Source organism: Callorhinus ursinus, unplaced genomic scaffold, assembly GCF_003265705.2.
Source record: "Callorhinus ursinus isolate GAN/ISIS: 27379988/994484 unplaced genomic scaffold, GSC_fseal_2.0 scaffold4, whole genome shotgun sequence".
Taxonomy (NCBI): Eukaryota; Metazoa; Chordata; class Mammalia; order Carnivora; family Otariidae; genus Callorhinus; species Callorhinus ursinus.
In genome coordinates this window covers 87012104-87033291 of record NW_027397066.1, presented here as the reverse complement: position 1 = coordinate 87033291, position 21188 = coordinate 87012104, and the positions used below count along the sequence as shown (strand labels likewise).

General features: G+C 34.9%; 1 protein-coding gene across 1 annotated transcript in view; it reads left to right on the top strand.

Annotated features, from left to right (window-relative positions):
• TBCK (TBC1 domain containing kinase) overlaps window positions 1-21188 on the top strand; it is a 245762-nt gene that overhangs the window by 206769 nt on the left and 17805 nt on the right. The window contains exon 25 of the mRNA XM_073892082.1: window positions 15758-15917. Within this exon, the coding sequence (XP_073748183.1) occupies window positions 15758-15917 (160 nt within the window). The remainder of the gene's footprint in view (window positions 1-15757; window positions 15918-21188) is intronic.

Below are 21188 nucleotides of genomic sequence, written 5' to 3'. Positions count from 1 at the left end.
CATCTGACAATACGTGGCTCATAGTTGCAACTAGGCAGAGAACTGGGTTGGTTGTTTTCGTCTTTACAATCACAGGCTGAACGAAGAGAATCAGTAGTGCTTTGTGCCATTCTGGGGGGCATGGTCCCAAGGGAATGAAGAAAGAAAAATAAAGTCACCCACCTTTTATAACCCTCCCAAAGGACCCAACTTGTGAAATTTTCTAAATCCCCTTTTGAAAGCCTATTTTAAAACCAAAGTGTTCTTAAGTTGTGTTATTTATCCTCACAACATTCCTAAGTTTTGTTGTTGTTGTTGTTTTCAGTATCCTCTTATTTTATCACATAACCTGCTTTGTCTCACCTCTAAATACCAAACGTTGGCACTTGTGTCTCAATCACACTGCTTTGAGAAGAACCACAAGCTAAACTGTCCAAGAGTGATTGGGTGTCATTAGGTCTCTTTTAGTATCAAGAACACAGTGAAGAATGAAGAGCTGGGGGTTATAAGAATCCTTTTCAGTGAGGTATCTAAACTACCTACCTATGGCCTTCCAAGGCTGAAAAACCTTTTATAATCTCTAATGATGCATACCATTTGATTACACTATGAGGAAATAAGTAATATTTTTTTCTGTTAATCTTAAATTCTATTCTCAAAGAATTAAAGGCAAGGGAAAAGTGTATTTCATGGTAATGAAGAGATTCATAAATTTAATGCTTCAAATTAATATATTAGAATGTGGTGTTTGATTTTCTTAGATGCCATCATTAATAGCAACCAATAAATATTACTGTCTTTAGTGCTGTGGATAATTTTTCGAAGAAAAAGGTATAAAATATCGTTCTTATTCACTAGGTTGCTTTTAGTATAAAGAATATAAAACATGAAAATATTTTGTGTGGGAAATAAATAAAGAGTAAAGACAATGATGTATTAAGTGCCAAATGAGTGGTACAAAGAATGTATCAGCAAAGAAGTAATCTCTGGATAACAGAAGGAGGTAGGTATAGGGCTTATATCCTTCTAATCTTTATAACCCCAGCACCAGTTTTGGCTCCTAGAAAGTACCCAGAAAATATTTATATAAGGAAAACAGCAGGGTGGAGGACACAGTGACCCAGTCTCCTACCATTACCTTTCAAAGTTATAAAGAGTTGGCAATATATAAGTCCTTTTACATTCTATATGTGTCCAGTGACTTCTGAGACCTTTTTTCCTTTAAACCCAGAAGCAAGAACAAGTCAGTAGAATCAGAATTTAGAGCTAGAAGCATTCATCAAACCTAACATTCATTCATTCAGTAAATATTTACTGGCTGTCTTGATATATTCTAGTCAATAGTGTACCAGAGGTTGAGGATTTGTTGGTGAACAAAATGACAAATTTCCTGCACTCATGAAAACTACATTTTAATTGGAGAGATAGATAAATACATCTATTGTAAGATCTTAAACAGCAATAAATGCTATATATAAAAATAAAGCAGGGTAAAAGAGAATTATAAAGTTCTATAAAGTATTCAAGGAAAGCCTCTCAAAAAAGATACTTCAGCAGAGCTAAATGATGTAAAGAGGCAGGCTACAAATGATATGAGGAAGAACATTCTAGGCAGAAGAAAGAACAAGGGCAGTGACCCTGGTATATGAACATGCTTGGCTATTTTGGACCAGTAAAGACACCAGAAGTGTAAGAGATTTAAGTCAAAGGAGATAAAATCACTGAAGCCAAGAGAAAGTATAGGATGGTCAGAAGTCTCTGCAATATGGTTTTAGAGTTAGTAACATGCCCTCAATTCCTTGGATACCTATAATCACTAATTCCTAAAAATCTATAATCCTCAATAATCTACAGCTATGATTAAGTTCCTCCAGTGTACCAAGCATGATGCTAGTTGTATGATGTAGATTCTGCTAATATCTCTATTTTACTGATAAAGAAACTGAGGCTTAAAAAGGCTAAGCAACTTGCCCAAGGCCATACAACTGGCAACTGGTAGAGTCAAACTCATGTTCCTGAGTTTCATGCACCTAAATTTTATGCAAGTGACTATTTGTTCCCTGCATAGGGTTGTTAAGCATAAACAACACAGAGACAAATGAGTGAATATAAATTAATGACTGAATGAGACATGTATTGATTCTAAACTATGTGTTCAAATACTACACACATTCCTTCAAATCTTACACACAAACTGAGCTATTACTTTCAGTGCCTTATATGGGGGGACCTAATCCCTAATAAACAAATCTGCCAATATTTGTCTTTATATAGACACAGCCACATACTCAAGGAAAACAACTTTTTTTTTTTTGCCAATTGAACCCTTTTTTTAATGAATCAGTCAACTATTCAATAATTTATCAAGCATCATATGACAGTTAATTTTATGTGCCAACTTGGCTAGTGATGGTGTCCACATATTTGGTCAAACATTATTCTAGATGTTTCTTCTTCTTCTTTTTTTTAATACTATACCTTTTATTCCCATGATGTATTCATTCCATAATTGGAAGCCTGTATTTCTCTTGTATATTCTTGCCTCCTTGTCATAGATAAACTGACCATATAAGTGGGGGTTTATTTCTGGGCTCTCCGTTTTGCTCCATTGATCTATGTGTCTATTTATGTGCCAATGCCACACTGTTTTGATTACTACAACTTCGTGGTATATCTTAAAATCTGAGATTGTGATACCTCCAGCTTTGTTCTTCTTTCTCAGGATTGCTTTGGCTATTCAGGTTCTTTTGTGGTCCCATACAAATTTTAGTATTATTTGTTCTAGTTTTGTGAAATAATGCTATTGGTATTTTGATAGGGATTACATTGAATCTTTAAATTGTGTTGGGTAGTATGGACGTTTTAACAATATTAATCCTTCCAATCCATGAGCATGGAATGTCTTTCCATTTGTTTGCATCATCTTCAGTTTCTTTCATCAATGTTTTATAGTCTTCAAAAAAGTACAGTACAGGTCCTTCACCTCTTTAAGTTTATTCCTAGGGTTTTTTTTGGGGGGGGGGTTGGTGCAATTATAAATGAGGTTGTTTTCTTAATTTCTCTTTCTATTTTGTTAATTGTGTATAGAAATGCTACTTATTTCTCAGTATTAATTTTATGTCCTACAACTTTACTGAATTCATTTATTATTTCTAGTAAGTGTTTGGTGGAGTCTTTAGGATTTTCTATGTATGGTATTACATCATCCACAAATAGTTACCGTTTAACTTCTTTACCAATATGGATGCCTCTTATTTATTTTTCTTATCTAATTGCTGTGGCTAAGACTTCCAATACTGTGTTTAATAAAAGTGGTGAGAGTGGACATCCTTGTCTTGTTCCTGATCTTAGAGGAAAAGCTCTTAGTTTTTCAACATTGAGTATGATGTTAGCTGTGGGTTTTTCATAAATGGCCTTTGTTATATTGAGGTATGTTCCCTCCAAACCCACTTTGTTGAGAGTTTTTAATCATGAATGGGTGTTGAATTTTGTCAAATTCTTTTTCTACGTCTGCTGAGATGATCATATGATTTTTATCCTTTGTTTTATTAATGTAGTGTATCATGTTGATTGATTTGCGAGTATTGAATGACACTTGCATTCCCTGAATAAATCCCACTTGAGAAAACTGAACTATTTTAAATATTGGAAAGCAAAGTTAGAACACTTTGAGGGAAGCATTTTAGAAAGGCTTTTTTCTACTAAATGACTAATTTAATCTCTTAAAAATATTCTTCTATTGGGGTGCCTAGGTGGCTCAATAGGTCAAGCATCTGACTCTTGATTTCGGCTCAGGTCATGATCTCACGGGTTGTGAGATCAAGCCCCCCAGAGGGCTCCATGCTCATCAGGAAGTCTGCTTGAGGGTCTCTCCCTCTGCCCTAACCCCCACTCATGTGTGCTTGCTCTCTTGCTCTCTCCCCCTCCCTCTCTTGCTCTCTAAAATAATAGTCTTCTATTAATTTTTCCAAAAAATTATCACTAGATTCTGGTGTTTTAAAACTTAACAAATGAAAGCCTATTGAATTCCTTATAATATTTTTTTAAGGGAATTATTTTTGGAGAGTAGTTTTTAATTCTGACTAAGGTAAATCTTTGCAATTAAACTCGGATTTATGTGACTTTATCTCTGTTTAATAAATTAATAAATATTTAATACTAGTATACTTTTAAAATAACTTTCTCTTGCCAACAAAATGTAGTCCTATACAGTAGAGAGAAAAACAAAAAAACATCAAAAAAACTCTAACACCTTTTCCTTCTCCCAAGAAAAGTAAGTTATTTTTGAAGGTCATTTATATTTTTCAAATTATTTATAGTCTCTGTATATAGCTTTTATCCTCTATTTTGCTTTTATAATAAGATCGTTTAGATAGGAAAATTTGGCTAACACAATTCTTATATCTTCATATAGGTGAAATTTTTTTCGTAATTTGTTCTTTCAGGAGATTAAGAATCTAACATTAAGTTTTATCTCATTTTGTTTACCTCTGTAAAATAATTGAAATGATTGTTTATGAAAGGGAGGAGGCAGTTATCCTTCAGCAAATTAAGTTACTGTCTACCAATGAATTTAAGAGTTAGCCTTATCACCCCCTAGAGCCCTCCTATGTGTGTAAGGGAGGAAAAGTTTCTTTTTCCTCTACCCTTCTAAGTTCTTGGCTGGGCTTCTGTAAGAGAAGACAAATTAACAAGAGAGAAGCATACAAATTTATTTAATGTAAGTTTTACATGATATGGGAGCCTTCATAAGAAAATGAAGATCTGAAGAAGTGGTTAAACCTGAGAGTTTTTATTCTAGGCTTGACGAAGAGTAGACAGTGACAAGAACATATGATAGGAAAAAGTGGGTATGAGTTAAATTTAGTTAAGCTAAAGGAAACTTAGCAAGGCCTGTTTGTTCAGATTCCTTTTAGTGTCCCTCTGCCTCAGAGATAAGGATATCCCCATCCTCTGAGTATAGGGAAGGCATCCCTCAGTTGAGAGTTTTATGTCTTGATTCAGGGAAAGGTCAGAAAGTCTTTTCTGCTCATGCCATTTCTCAAATTCCTTCAGCTTAAACTATTCAGTATACCAAGATGCCATATTTTGGGATACTGTACCCTGAAGCCCATTACCTAAAATTCTGCTAAAACTTTAGTCATTTAGCTTATAAGTATTCCCTGTTAAAATATAAATACCCTGCAAGAGGTACTATTTTAATCTATTATCAATTTTTGTGATAGTAGGTAAGGAGAAGCATATCAACAGTCTGAGGGAACTAACTCTAACTTCAATGGGGCCCAGTAGTACAAGTAAGGAATACAGAAAAGGAAAGCTGGAGAACATGAAGACAGACTTTACCCACTTGACAATTAAGACATAATCCCAACTTTCAAATAAGGAGGAAACCTAGAGATAATCCAATCTAAATTCTTAATATTAGAGCTGAACAGCTTATGTCAGAGAAGCTAAACAGCTAAGTTTCTGTTGAAATCATATTTTATTTTTATAAGAAAGAAACATGAAATGTTAATCTAGGCAAAGGTTCAGGTCAGTTACTTTGTTCTAATACATAACAGGGATTTCAGAGCAAACAGTAACTGCATATTTTTTTGACAAAAGAGATTTTAATGAAATTAGCATTTATAGAGATAAAGGTTACTCACAATACTTAAAAGTTAATTCACCAAAAAACTACAGCAATTCCAAAATGGTATGCAGCTAATATAACACAGTTTTCAAAAATAGAAAACAAAAATGAACCAAAAAAAAAAAAGTGAATTCTAAAAGCTACCATTAGAGTGGAACATTTTTTATACACTACTCTCTAACAGACTAGAGGAACATTCAATAACCACAAAGTCTTGAGCAAAACAGTTGATGAGCTGGACCCAGTGACACAGAGCACTGCTGGCTGCAAACATTCTTTTCAGGCTTGCATAAAACACTTCTAAAAATTGACCATATACAGGGCCAAAAAGCATATCCAAACATTTCAAAAAATTAATACAATTCTATAAAGACAATGAAGGTTGGTTACAATCAATAACAAAAGCATTAAAAATACAACATATGGTAGAAATATATAAACACATTTGAAACAATCGATGTCAAACTACACACTGCAGTGTAAATTAAATATTTATTATTGAAAATTCACAATATTACTAATTATCCAAACTTTGTTAGAGATTCAGCTCTAGCAGTACAGAGATAGCCAAAGCTTCAAATGCTTACATAATAGAAGAAAGTCTGAAAAATGGGTTATGCATTTTTAAAAAGATTTATTTATGCATTTCAGAGAGAGAGAGCATGAGCAAGAGGGGCAGAGAGAGAGAGAGAGAGAGAGAATCTCAAGCTGACTCCACACTAACCGCAGAGCCTGATGCAGGGTTCAATCTCACCACCCTGAGATCACAACCTGAGCAGAAACCAAGAATCCCAAGCTGAACCAACCGTGCCACCCAGGCGCCCCTGGGCTATGCATTTGATTTGAGGTAGGAAAAGAATAATAAACACAGGGGCACCTGGGTGGCTCAGTAGGTCAAGCCTCTGACTCTTGATCTCAGCCTAGGTATTGATCTCAGGATAGAATTCAAGCCCTGCCTTGGGTTCCATGTGGGTGTGGAGCCTTGAAGACTACCTCTCTCTACTGTCCTCACTCTTTTTGTTCCAACCATGAGATCAGACTGGGTGTAGAGAGTGAATAACCCATTGTGCTCAGGTTCTTATAGTTCCCCAGTACTGCGTCTTTATATATGTTTCTCTAAGAGGAGTCCAGAAGGTCCACTCTTCCAAGGTGAAGTCCACAGCCACAACACCAAAAGTCACAATCCAAATAATCCAAATAATCACACATGTGCTGGCTTGAATCAAGGAACATCATCAATGTTCACAGAACAGCCAGGGGCACCAGGATCTTGAGAACCGCAGGGCTCGGGGCTCGGCAACCTGCCTTGCTCGGCGGAAATTCGCTTCCTCTAGTCCTTTAATGCCCTCCTTGCGTCCGGGCCTTCCTTGCACGCGGCCTCACCGGACTCAGGTTCAGCCGCATGACGACCATCACGAGTTGCCCTGTGAGGCGCTGAGCAACCCCAATAATTGCATATTTTAAAGAGGCAATAGAAAGTGTTTCTCATATAGTGGCATAAATTTTATAAGTAATGTTAATAACTTCAAAGATAATACACAAGCCGAACTGTTGTTTTCTTTAATAGTTCTAAATAGAGTTTCAAATTTCTAGAGTTCATATTAAGAGAGGTCTTAGTCATGTAAATGTGGGACCAACTGATATTATCTGTAAACAGAAATACTTTGAAGGAATATTATTCTCATATCCTTGTTTTTTCAGCTTTATTTGTAAAGCATTTACTTTTTTTAGTATCAGAAGCTATAGGAAAGACCTCAGGCCTAATTTTTTTAATTTGAAAAACACATAAACTCAGTTGTTTTTATTATTATACCACATTATTCATCCTTAGTCAATGCTAGTATTGCTCTTGTCTCTGTGTCCTGAAGAATTAATTTCTAAAAATTTCTTCAGAATAATTTAGAGATACTTGTGTTCAGAGCAGAATAGATATTAAGGAGGTTTAGTAAGATTTTTTTCATTCCATTTGGGTCTAGGTTCAAGCTACCTGAATTAAAATTTCTAGCTAGTTGTATTCCCCTATCTGAATAGACCTTGCATAATATGGGACAAAATGGTAGCCACTGCTGGAATGTCTACACTGTCTGGATCAATAGTGAGTTGTGTAAGGTACATTACCTGTTGAAGAGCTCCCATTTGTTCTGAGACCCATCCATAGCCCCAGTTCCTGAGTGCCATGTAGTCTCATTCAATCAGCCACTCAATCCTGATTGATGACCTATTTTGCCAGGCAATGGGGAAACAGAGTTAAGTCAGAATGCTTGCTGACCAGGAGTTCACAGTCTTATGGCTAAGAGAGACACATTAAATAGATAATTACAATACAGTATGAAATGGTCTATGTTTGAGGCACACCCAGGAGACCATGGGAATATAAGGATGGTCACCCAAACCAGGTGATACCGGAGTTGGGTCTTGAAAGAGAAATAGAAGTTACCCCAGGAATGAAGAGGAAAAGGACATTTTAGACTGAAAAAAAAAAAAACCCAAACATACTGTATGAGTGCACAGAGAGGATGAGAAGGACACATTCAGGAAATTACAGGTACTCTGGATATGCGTGGCTAGAATGCATGAGGGTAGAAAATGACACTACAGTAAGCAAAGGCAGCTTCATGGAGAATGTAACATGCTAAGAAATTTGGGTTTTATTCCAAAGACTATGAGAAAGAATTTTAATCAGATAAGTAGCATGCTTGCATTTGTATTTTGTAGGGATTTATGCAGTGTGGAAGAAGATAAGAGCAGAGGTAATGGTGCAGGCAAGGCCAGAAGGATGGGATCACCCAGAGATTTGATGTGCATAAATATTTCTCCATATTTGCAATCACAAAGGGTGGAATCTTTAACTTTGCCCTAAAATAAATCATTTTTAGTGAACCCTTTGGGTCAATACCCATGCTGGAGAAAATCCAGAGAAATGTGTTTTGTTGCTGTTCCTTTCCCTTTTCTCTTAACTATGTATTAAAAAAGATAATTCTGTATCATGGCAACTGCAAGTATTGATAGATGGTGGTGCCACTAGCTAGGAAGGCCAGGAGATTTGATGCTGACGCAGTTATTCTAGGTTTGACACAGTTCTGAAATTCATTTACTCAGTAAATATATAACATGTATTCTAAGCACTGTATTAAAGCATTATAAGAGTTCCATAGATGAGATAAATACAGATCCTATAAATTGTTTAAAGTCTTAATGGAAGTCAAGTACATTAGCATTAGTATGTTTTATACAAGATCAAACTGCTGTCATGAGAGATGTACAGATACTGTGGGAAGGAAAATTTTCATGGAGGAAACACCTGAAGGATGGATAAGGTTTGAACCCTCAAAAAAATGGAGAAAAGGCTTTTAGGTAGAGAAAGCTGCAGAAGCTAGACAGGACATATACTGGAAACAGTATGTGATTTGGTTTGGTTGGAAGTGAAGTAGTTAGTTCTTATTCATGAGGGCTCAACTGAGAAATTTGGGCTTTGTCCTATGTCCTGTGAAAGTTTTCTCAACAAGGTTGTGATAATCAGAACTTTGTTTTTAAAATTTTAATCTAACAATATTGTGAATATAATGGATTTCCAAGAGAAAAGATAAGAATTGAAGAAAACAAAAAGCTACGACAATAGTCTGCACTCAAGGGAATAAGTGTCTGAAATAGGCAAATGGTTATGGGAATCTAATAGATAGGAGGATGGGATTTATTAGAGCTCTAGAATGTTGGATGTTGCCACTGATGAGATTTAAACTGATTTGGTGGATGGTGATGCCATTCATAGAAAGCAGCAACAGATTTAGCAAGGAGAAATGGTGATCTCTAAAGATATAATTTTATATTGATCAATGCTATTTAGTTACACTATATATGAGGAAACTATGGGCTTAATTCTATATTCACTTTTGGCTACTGATATACTAAAGGTATAGCCTTTACTTTGGACTCTATAACACTAATTATAATTAGTTAACATGGCAACCAAACAAGCCAACAGAGTGGTTTGATGAAATCCTGGTGTGCTTTGTATATAGAGGTATGAAGTCATTAAGTGTGGTACCCAGCAAAAATGCTGTGCTCTTTTAGGGTTTAGAAAAATATGAGATTGTTTCTGTGTTAAATTTTGAGCTGTTAGATATTTTAAAGCAATTATTAAATCCTTTTATGAAGTAAACAATCTTTCTAGACTATGAACCTATTTAATATACCATATTATTTTTAGAAGGATATTCTTCTATCTGCTTGATTGATGTATGGTGCATCTACTTGCAATATTTGTGATATAGACTGACTTATAAATATAGGAAGGTGTTCATATCTTAGAAACCTAGAAGATGATGCATGTCATCTTTATCTGTTAATACTGTTCTAACAATCCAACTCTTTTGTCACAGACATTTTAAAGTATTTGTTCTGACCTATTTGTACATTGGATTATCACATTTTGTTTAATGTGAAAATTTATTTTTGTTATAAGCACACATTTGAATGCTTTTTGGTAATGCCTACCGAATGGAATGTTGAGCTGAATGCTGTTTTTGGGGAAAGGAACAGCGTACTGCAAGATAGGGTAAGGTCACCAGTTGCCAGTGAAAAATCATGTTTACTAGAATATATCACAGAATGCAATCAGTGTAGTAAACAACTTGATTCAAATACCTGACTAGGTGACTACTATAATAACTGTTTTTATAGCTACTGTTGTTCCATAGTAGAGGTTTCATTGTAATTACTGATGATTTCTTTAATCATGTCCTTTATCTTTTAAATCTTTCAAGTATGTCATCAAAAATCATAATAGTAAAAATGTTTTATGAACACTGAAAGGTTAAAAAGTTACTGTTTATGAGTGCCATTGCCACTTTTGCCAAAACCGATCTGAAAATTGTGATGGACATTGTTACGCTATAAAGATGTATATATGATTGGAGCTAATTACCACATAAATACTTTGGCTTCTATTGCCTAACTAGATTCTGAACTAATTACTATGAAGCTGAAACCTTTTAAGGTCTTAGTTTCTAGAATAGCAGAGTGTCTGGCTGTTGGGTAGTGTACTCACTACAGAACCTCTTTAGATGTGGGTATTGTTTACCCCATATCTATGTTCATGCTGACAAACAGTGGCTTTTTTAAATACAAAAGGCAAATGCAAAGGATCCAGATTTTTTTCTAGAATATGAGGGAAGCCGTGAAGTGACACTCACAATCCTAAAATATGTCTTGTTGCATGCTCATCTCTAATACTGCCTTATATTAAGAACCTATACATACTTGTCATCCACTGCAGTACAATGAAATAAAACTATAGTTCTTGGAGCATGGAGAAAGTGCTTATCTCAGATGTGTATTCTCTATCATTTTGCTCTCCTTGCCATATTTTGCCCATGACTAATCAGAGTCAACTTTGAGAGTTAGAGTCACTATATGTCAGAAACTGCCTTCTATCTCACTTTTATTCTGTCCAGTTAACACAAAATATACAGAAATCTGTTCTTCACTCCGTTTTCAGATACCTAATATTTTATTATGATTATGGAGGACTCAGAAAGTAAAAACAGTATTCTACTATCTACCTTTACAATATAATATGGTAGCCTCTCACATGTTTAAGAAATTGTTTAAGGGAGTTCTGCTTCATCATATGATGTCTGTTTCACATGAGAATTTCTAATGTAGATAGAGGAACTTAATTACCAAGGAAGCGAGATCCTTAAATCGAAATTGTCTTCATTGTTCAACCATGTTCATGGTAAATGTATTAATATATAACTAGGCCAATCTCATTCTCTGCTATTTGCCAGTAATGTAATTAAGGATAGATATTTAGAGGTTTGACCACCCTACAAGCATTCATGCTTACCTAATCTTACTTGCACTAGAAGTTTTATGACAAGCAAGTTCTTGGATGAGTGCTTTTAAATGTTTTCCAGGACTTTTTGATTGACCAAAACTAAGAATAGGGGAAGTGTGGTTTAAAGTTTTACTTCTGTTGTGCCTTATCTTTCAAAATGTTAAGATAGCCTAAAAAGGGTTTGGAATAGTTTTTGTATTTTGTATTATAATTTTCTTCTTCCAAAAAAGTCTCTGCTGCCATCATATTTTGTCAAGCATTTGAACATTTAATATAGATTTTTTTAAATCAAACTATAAAGCACAACCAACAGAAAATTCTAGGATAGTAACAAGTTTATGACTTACATCTGTGACTAAAAAGCAATTTGGACTGAAATCTTTAAAAGCACATAAGAAATTGGTGATACTGAGTTCACAAAATCATCTAGATGCTCCTCTATAATTTAGATACAGATTTTAGATATTGGGTATTTGGGTACAAATGAGTACTTTTTAAAGCCAAATATTTATAGACTTTATCTTGTAAAATAAAGATTATTTTTAGAGTCACCAATTTTCTAATATGTAACAACAAATTTTGTATAACAGACACTCAAATGTAACTTACATTATAAAGCTTAACACAGTCTAAGCATTGTCTTTTATCTTTTATTTCTGATTTTCAAGGAAGAGAATCTGATTGGCTCAGCCTGCATCAGATATCCACTTTCACCCTTCCCTTCCCAACTATCCTGTCAGGCATGATTGTGGAAGGATCATCTGATACAAACATGACAATCTAGGCTCACCCTTTCTTGGGAACAGTAGTTGAGACTCTCTAAAACAAGAAAGTGGGAGGTGGGCAAACAACCTAAATATTTCTAGGATAGATTTGTATTGTTTTTGCTACCGTAAAAGCACTGGAAAGAAAGTATGTTCACAGTTGATAAGGGCTGTTTGATAAACACCGAAACTCTGGCAACTGATTCAGCCTGGCAGATGTAGAATCATTTGCTGAGAATATTTGAGTTGTTAGGTTCTTAGTTTGTGGTATCCAAATTTTTCATTTTAAGGTATGTCCTAACTGAAGATAAAAGTACTATCAGAATATTTGAGTTGTTAGATTCTTTAGTTTGTGGTATCCAAATTTTTCATTTTAAGGTATGTCCTAACTGAAGATAAAAGTACTATCAGAGTAATTATATGCTGAGAACAAAGCCCTGACTGTTCATGAAAACTGCAGTTGAGAATAATGAATAATTTTAAATGTTTGAGAAACTAGTGCTGATGAAATCCAGGGGTGATCTGCCCATGATCATAAATTCTTTGTCCATTCTAGAAGACTCTAACTAAACAATGTACACTGGGACGCTAATGTTTACTTTACCTCTCTTTTTATTTTTCAAAACTTGTAGTTCTTTCCTGCATTATTAATGCCAAATGCTTTTCTTTGAAGAAAAAATGATGAAGCAGCAACTGACTAGAAAATTTCAAATGTAAGATATGTGGTCAATCTTCACCATCATTCTTGAGAGTAGGAGCCTCAATTTCTCCTCTCACCATTAATGAGAGAGAAAGAGACAGGCAGAGAAACAGAAAAAGAGAAGTAAAATTCTAAAGACGAAACTACAAACTGGGGCAATTGAGAAACTGTCATGTCAATAAATAATTATAATTTTTCCCGTTCTATAGTGATGACTAATGAGTTTTGGGAGGGGGGAATATTAGTTGCTTGTGGCATAACTGTTTAAAACTATGACTCTTCCATTTTTTAAAAGACGTCTAGGGGAAATGCCTCTATTGGACACATAAATATCCCTTCCATGGTCATCAATCAGTGATTGTTAAGGGAGGGAAGACAGATTGCCTGGACTTCCTATAAACTAGTCTTCACATTCACTCTCCTTCTAGCCTTTCTTTACATTGTTGCCAAAGTACAAATGTGATTTGTTACTTCTCTGCTTAAAATACTTTCTGATTTTTATTGTTCTAGGATAAAGACTAATACTATCAACATGACCTACAAGGCCTTGCTTTGTCTGGCCTCTGCATTCATTTCCAAGCTCATCTTATCTCATGCTATACTTTGCTCTCTAAATTCTGCTGACACTGGCCTTCCTTTATTTCTCCTTATGAGCCATGTGCCTCCCCTCTATAAGCCTAACATTCTGCCTGAAATGTTTATCCAACCCACCTCCATTCCATCCCTTTGCCTAATTAAGTTTTATTAATTCTTCCAATTTTAACTCAGCTATCACTTGCTTTCTCAGTGAAAACCTTCCCTGTCCTCCCCAAGTTGATATATCCTATCAGAGTATCCTATCCATCTCTTTCAGAACAGTTTTCACAGTTGTTTTATGTTTATTTGAAGAGTTATTTGATTAATAACAACATTTAAGAATATCTTCCTCAGACATGTGGGTGGCTCAGTTGGTTAAGTGCCTTCGGTTCAGGTCATGATCTCAGGGTCCTGGGAAAGAGCCCCACATCGGGCTCCCTGCTCAGCGGGGAGCCTACTTCTCCCTCTGCCTCTGCCTCTCCCCCCTACTTGTGTGCATGCTCTCTCTCTCTCTCTCTCAATCTCTCTAAAATAAATAAAAATCTTAAAAAAAAGAACATCTTCCTCTATAGACTCTATATGAAGAATTATCTTTTTAATTGTACTTTTAAATTATTTGGGGGGGTGTATATTTTTTTCTTTTTTTTAAGATATATGGGCCTTTATTTTTAAAATTTCTGTGGCAAATTTGGAGAGTACAGGAAGCACAATGTGTTAAACGTCATAACATTTATTGGCAGGAACAGATATTACTGACAGATAATAAATAATAACATTAAATGGGATCTCACATTTCAAACAAATTTAAATACCTTGAGAATAGTTAGAAGACTAAGTTCATAATAATTATTTAATCTACCTCTCTGGTTTTATCATCTACCACTTCTTGAAATATACTATGCCTTAGTTGGGGGCATATATATATATTTTTTTTTACTTTAAGATCATATGATATTACTAAATATTTTAAATTAATATATGCTTTTAATTCCAAAATTAAAATACTCAAACCATATGAACTCTTCTAAAGTGCATATATAATAACACATTACCCCCTTAGAGAACATGAAATTGGAAAGAATGGAAATGTCAACTAAGTTCACTTGAGAAATAGCCAAGAACAAAAGGGTTTCCAATCAATGCTAATGACCTAACAACTCTAAAGAGAGTCCTGCTTAGCAGTCACTTGCCCAAAGTAGATAGGTTTTGCAGTATCAAGTTAGATCTGAGAACTTCTGATTGACTATATTACTTTCAGAGCTGTAAAATAATCATGGTTATAATAATGAACTGAAAGCAATGAATATTGTGCAACCCATGGGATTGCCATTGATTTGCTGCATCCTGATCACTTTTGCAATACTTCATTTAATCAGGAAAATCTTTTTTTAAAAAAAAAGAAAAAAGATTTATTTATTTGACAGAGAGAGAGAGAGCACAAGCAGGGGGAGGGAGAGGGAGAAGCAGGGTTTCCCCTTGAGTGGGGAGCCCAATGCGGGGCTCAATCCCAGGACCCAGAGATCATGACCTGAGCCAAAGTCAGATGCTTAACCAACTGAGCCACCCAGGTGCCCCTCAGGAAAGTCTTCTCTAAATTTTCCACTCATCTTCTTCCTTTCTTTTTTCCATTCCGTTTTCATATTTAACTTTTTTTTTCCGTAGCGGTACCTTACTTCATTTAGATAAAATACTCACGTGAGCATTCAAGATGTTAAGAACCGTCAGGGGAAAAAAAAAAACAAAAACCAGAAGTAAAACTAATGAATCACTGAAATAGTAATTAGTAAAAGCTTATTGTGCACATACCAAAAAAGAGTCTACAAATCAGGAGCACTCAAACAAAAACATGGAGTGAGGCTCAAGGGTATATTATTATAAAGCAGCTTATACAATGTGGAGGCAGTGACTTTATTTTTCAGTTTATTTATATTTTTTATTTTCTGAAAATTTTAGAATTTTCTTAAATGAAAGGGAATTGGTTAGGGATTACCTCATATCAATTTGGGGCAACAGTTTAAGTTTTGTTTATGATTTTCAGAGGCATAAGAAGTGACCAAGGTTAAGTTAGCTTCACTTGTCTTGCAAAATAAGCCAAACTAAACTTTGCTTGTATGACTAAACTAGTTTTCCCTGCTCAGGGAATTTTTAAATCTGGTTTCTGTTTGTATTTGATTTTAATGTACTATCTTCTGTGAATCGATTCCCTCTGTGAGTTTCCCTCACACACTCAAGTCTACACACAAATAATTTTTCCTTAATCTTCTCAGTTTTATTCGGGGTCATATTTCAGGAAGCATCAACATTCCATTTAGTGCTGCCTTCACTACCGAAGGAGAGCTTACCCAGGGCCCTTTCACTGCTGTGCTCCAGAGCTTCAAAGGGAAGGTCATTGTCATCGTGGGGCATGTGACAAAGCACACAGCAGAGGTAAGTGTACTTAGAAACATCATATGCACATAATGATGTGTTATCTACCTGTCTATCATAATGGTTTGTCTAAGAGTATATTTCTTCAGGAGTTGGTCACAAATCAAATGAGCTTTGAAGTTCTGACTATATTCTTAAACTGAAGAGTTTGTTCACCTTTTCCCAGTAAAAGAATTAACGCTTTTTCCTCGGTGTGCAACATGAAGATCAGCAGTAAACTTAGAAAGATCCAAATGATAACCTAAGATGTTTTCTTGTTTTTGTTTTTGTTTTTGAACTTCTTTCTGAAATTGCACAGAAGTAGCTTCAATACCTTCCATGGGAGAAGCACACCGGGGCTTGATTGGGGACTCTGAAAGCTGATCATGATAGAATTTATTGGATCTGGGGATTTTGTTTACTATAGGCTCAAAGCTTTTTTTTTTTTTAATTTTTTATAGTTATGTTAATCACTATACATTACATCATTAGTTTTTCCTTAGTATTTTTTATTGTTATGTTAATCACCATATATTACATAATTTGTTTTGGTGTACTGTTCCATGATTCATTGTTTGTTCATAACACCCAGTGCTCCATGCAGAATGTGCCCTCCTCAATACCCATCACCAGGCTAACTTTCAGATACAAGGAGTATATGAAAAAGTAAAATGTCTTCCCTCTTCCCTGACCATGTTCTTAGCAAACTGAAAATAAAACAAAGAGTAGCTTATAGAGATCAAAAATATCACTTATTTTTTATAAAAGACAAGTTGGAGAATATAGTTTAAGACGAGAGCCAAATGGAGCTTGCTCACAAATCCCCCAGGATTGGTTGAACATATCCAGATGTAGGCAACATTGAACCAGGACAGTCCCTTTTTCTAAAGGGAAGGAAGAATCTGCTCCTGGAAAAGTACCAGAGGTAGTTTGCTCCATGCAGGTAGCTTATTCCCAAAAGGAAGAAGGGCAAGGCAGAGCCTTCCCAAATTTACCAATCAAATGAATCAGTCCTCCACTACTCTAGGCAGAGTGAATAGAGGGACAAAAAGAAAGTTAGGAATATACTTAGAAAAATTATTTCTCAAAGAAATCAGCAGTGGAGATAAAGTATTCCCCCTCTAATATGTATATTCTTTAATGTCTATATATACTGAATAATCTAGAAATCTAGTCAGATGAGAACTTTAAAACTTTTGGTCATAGACCATTTTAAGCATCTAGTAATCCTTGTCTCAGAAGTACAGGGCTAATGGTAACAATGGTTTTTGACACTAAATGAAGGTCAGCCTTGATGAGGAAGCTTAACTGAACATACTAAAGAAGTATCTGAGTGGATATTAGTTATGTCATATCTCACTCACCCCCTCTTTTATATAATTATATCTGGCATCTAACAGGGAACAATTTAAATACACCTATTTCAGAGAAAGTCAGTATACAAAATGACAAACGTGCAATTTTAAGTAAAAGAGGACATTTTAGAACTAAAGTCATGGTGTCTAAATTGTTTTTATGTACGCTGTTAGACAATAATTACTATTCTTATTTTACTACTACCATTTATGCTGCTGCTACATTAAACTATATTGCCATAGCATTCCAATGAAAAATATCGATTTTCAATTATAATGCATATCAATACATTCCAGCCACAGAAATACTTTTGAAAAGCACATATTTCTGGGTTCCAAGTAATAGACAGCCTTAGGAAGAAATCCTTACAATGATAATAATCCCAGTTATTGACTGGTCTTTGTAAGTAGCAAGTACTTTTCATATGTTATTTCATTCTTCTCAACATTCTTCTATGAGGGAGGCATTATTCTATGCATTTTACATATGAGAAAAACTTAGACTCAAACTTTAATTTGCCTGTCTGAGAGCCAGAATTGAAACATGAGTCCATATGAACTCTACAGGCCATCCCCTTAACTCAGTAAATTCTTAAGGCTTTTGAGTCTGAATGCTGCCATTGGTCCTGTTTTTTGTATGTTTGTTTTTTCAGTAGGCTTATTCTGACTTTTTACTGATCCCAGTAGTTCTTCCCAGTGTATGAAACCAAGACCTGAAATAAACTTTTATGCTGTTCAGGCTAACAAGCTTAAGCCTCTATTTTTATAAAGCATTCACCATTTGGAAGATGGTTATCTAATAATAGACCCTGTGTGATTTAATCTTCTTAAATATGCCAAATGTTTTCAAGCATCCTACTCAATGTACTAATCTCTAGAATTGTGTTCTAATTTTACCATAAAGGTTAAAACAGATATATAAATAAATAGATAACTAATTTATTTCATTAAATAATCAATTATAAAGCATTTGTCATTTGTTATATGCAAAACACTATGAAATTCTATAGTCTGTCATAGTGCAAATAAATTTAAAAGTTCAAAATATGAAGGAAATCTGGAAGCATGAATATTCAGATGAAATAACAATATATGATAATAAAAGTAATAAATGAAGAGCCATCACATTATGAATAAATTAGCCAATGTCTTCCTTATCAGAAACCAGGTACTATTTCATGAAAAATTCCTTCTTCAAACTGCATGGTCATTAGTGCCTGTAGACAACAATGACTGAACATATTGTATGTTCAGCTATTCATGTTTCAATCCAACATCAGGAAATTATTTTTGAGAAACAAATGAAGTATTTGTATAGGAATGTATCTTAATAATTTTTCTCACCATGGGACTTAAAAGAACTTCAGATATTTATTTGCTTATGCTGTTCCATCATCTTTTTATCTGCTGTACATATCTGTATGACTTTACTAATGCTTCTCCACCACCACCCATGTAAGTTGGAAGCATCTCAATTTAAAATCTGTTTACTGGAATTCTATGTATCTATGGTTGTGGATAGCTTCCATTTGCTCCGCCTTTCATTCTAGATCCATTCTCCACGCTTCTTCACTCTGCTGTCTGCCTTAGGAGGCTGGCTTCCATGTTCTCTGGCTTCTAGTTGTTGAGCTAATGGGGAATTCTGACAAGTAATGGGAGGAAAAGAGTCAAGGATATTTATCCCCATGTATTCTTTCCTCAAAAATTATCTCAGGTTTGCTGTATTCCTCTACTGAAGGTTAACACTTATCTCCAGAAAACATTCTCTAACTGCTCTTTTTCCAGCCCCTAATCCCTTTGGCTCTAGGGGTGAAATGCAAATGACCAATAAGCCCAAGAAAAGATAGTTGACATCATTAGTCTTTAGTGAAATGCAAATCAAAACCACAATGAGATACCACTTCACACCCAGCTGTTGGCAAGGATATGGAGAAATTAAAAAGAAATTCTGGCTCAAGGCTGGTAGGAACGTAAAATGATGCAACTTCTATAGAAATCAGTTTAACAGTTTGGCAGTTCCTTCAAAACATAAATGTAGTATTACATTACGACCAGCAATTCCATTGTTATGTAGATACCCAAAAGAACAGAAATAGAATAGAATAGAAAACAAGAGCTCAGATACATAACTTGTATGCCAGTGTTTATAGCACCATTATAGCCAAAAGGTGGAAACAACCCAAGTATCTATCAACAGATGAATGAATAAACAGAATGTGGTATATACATATAGTATAATATTATTCAGCCTTAAAAAGGAATGAAGTTCTGATACATGCTACAACATGGATGAACTGTAAAAACATCATATTAAGCTGGAATAAGCCAAACACAAAAGGACAAATATTCTTTGATTCCACTTAAATGAACCATCTAGAATAGGCAAATTCATGGAGACAGAAAGTAAATTAGTGTTCTTAAGGGCTGAGAGAGGAGAGAAGGGGAGTTTTTCTTAATGGGTACAGAGTTCTATTTGAGATGATAAGAAATTTTGGAAATAACTAGTGGTGACAGTGAATGTACCTAATGCCACTGAATTGTACACTTAAAAATGGTTAAAATAGCAATTTTTAGAAAGTTCTAGGGTTTGATATGTTCAGACTATCCTGTCCACAGTTCATCTGAGCCCTACAGTTTCTGGTCAAACAGTAGTGGAGATTCTTTCATAAGAGCTCTTCTGATCAGGGCTCATCTTTTTCCCTTGTAAGTATTAACATACACACACACAAACACAGTAATTTCCAAGCAAGTAACAGATTTTCTTCTAAGTTGAAATCAGTGCCCTGCAGCTGGCAGAGTCCTATTTTGAAAAGATTAAGAGAGCCCGAGTTGAATGCTGTGAAAAGGAAGCAGAGGTGCCAATTCTAGTTATAGAAGTTACAAATTATCTTTGCAAAAGTTTATGGTTTTTATGTCAAACCCATATTTGGACTAGGGGATTTTTTACTTACAAAACAGTAGATGCTGATTGTAATTTTTCCAGTTTTACATCTCCTGTTAAGATCTAGTAAAAGAGCTAGACTGAAAATCTAACAAATAAAAATAGTAAGTAAAATAGACTATAGCTTAATAAAAAGGCTCTCATATTTCATTTAACAAGTAGCAAAATATCACTGAGCAACTACAAGAAAGAAAAAAAATGAGCCACTTATCTAGTGTGTGACAGTATCAAAATCACCCATTTGACATACAAATGAGGACCAGAGTGTCTCTTGTAATACAAATATGACGGATTTACTCTATAATGGCCAAGTGTATTGAATATATTATCTAAAATTACATAGGAGAAGGCAAAACAGATCTGAGAATTACAGCTTATTTGTGTACCTGACTAACTATAATTGGAAGATATATGATCCCATTTTACTTATGTATTCATTAACTATTTCCTGTAATTACAATTGATTAGCAATTTATTGGTTTCTTTGTAATTACCACTTCATAAGGCTCTTGTATTTGGCCTAGCTACCACCTTAAATACACCAGGAAGGCTTTAGGATCTGCCGTTTCTTAGCTAGCTAAAATACTGCTTTTCCCCTGAACAGGGCAAAAAAGGAGGACTACAAAGATCTTAGTTTAATTAGGGTACCACATAGGGCTTCTCTGTATTAAGTACTACTGAATCTCACTTGTCAGGTAATCTTTAATTCACCTTATAGTACAGGTTAAATAAAGCAGTGAGCTATTATATAATCAAGCACATCCAGATATTCTGAGAACAATGTCATGGCAGCATCAAGGAATGCCAGGTAGTCTCAAGTGAGTGGAGTCCTGAGTCTCGGAACTGTGTACTGCTGCTCCAAGGGTGGGTCAGATTTTGTGCTGATGCTTGCTGCTGTGTGACTAAGTTTAATTTGACAAGCCAAACAAATACAGACTGTATATGTTGGTAGGGTTAATGGGAGTAGGAAGTCCTCTCTATCAAAACAAGGGTAAA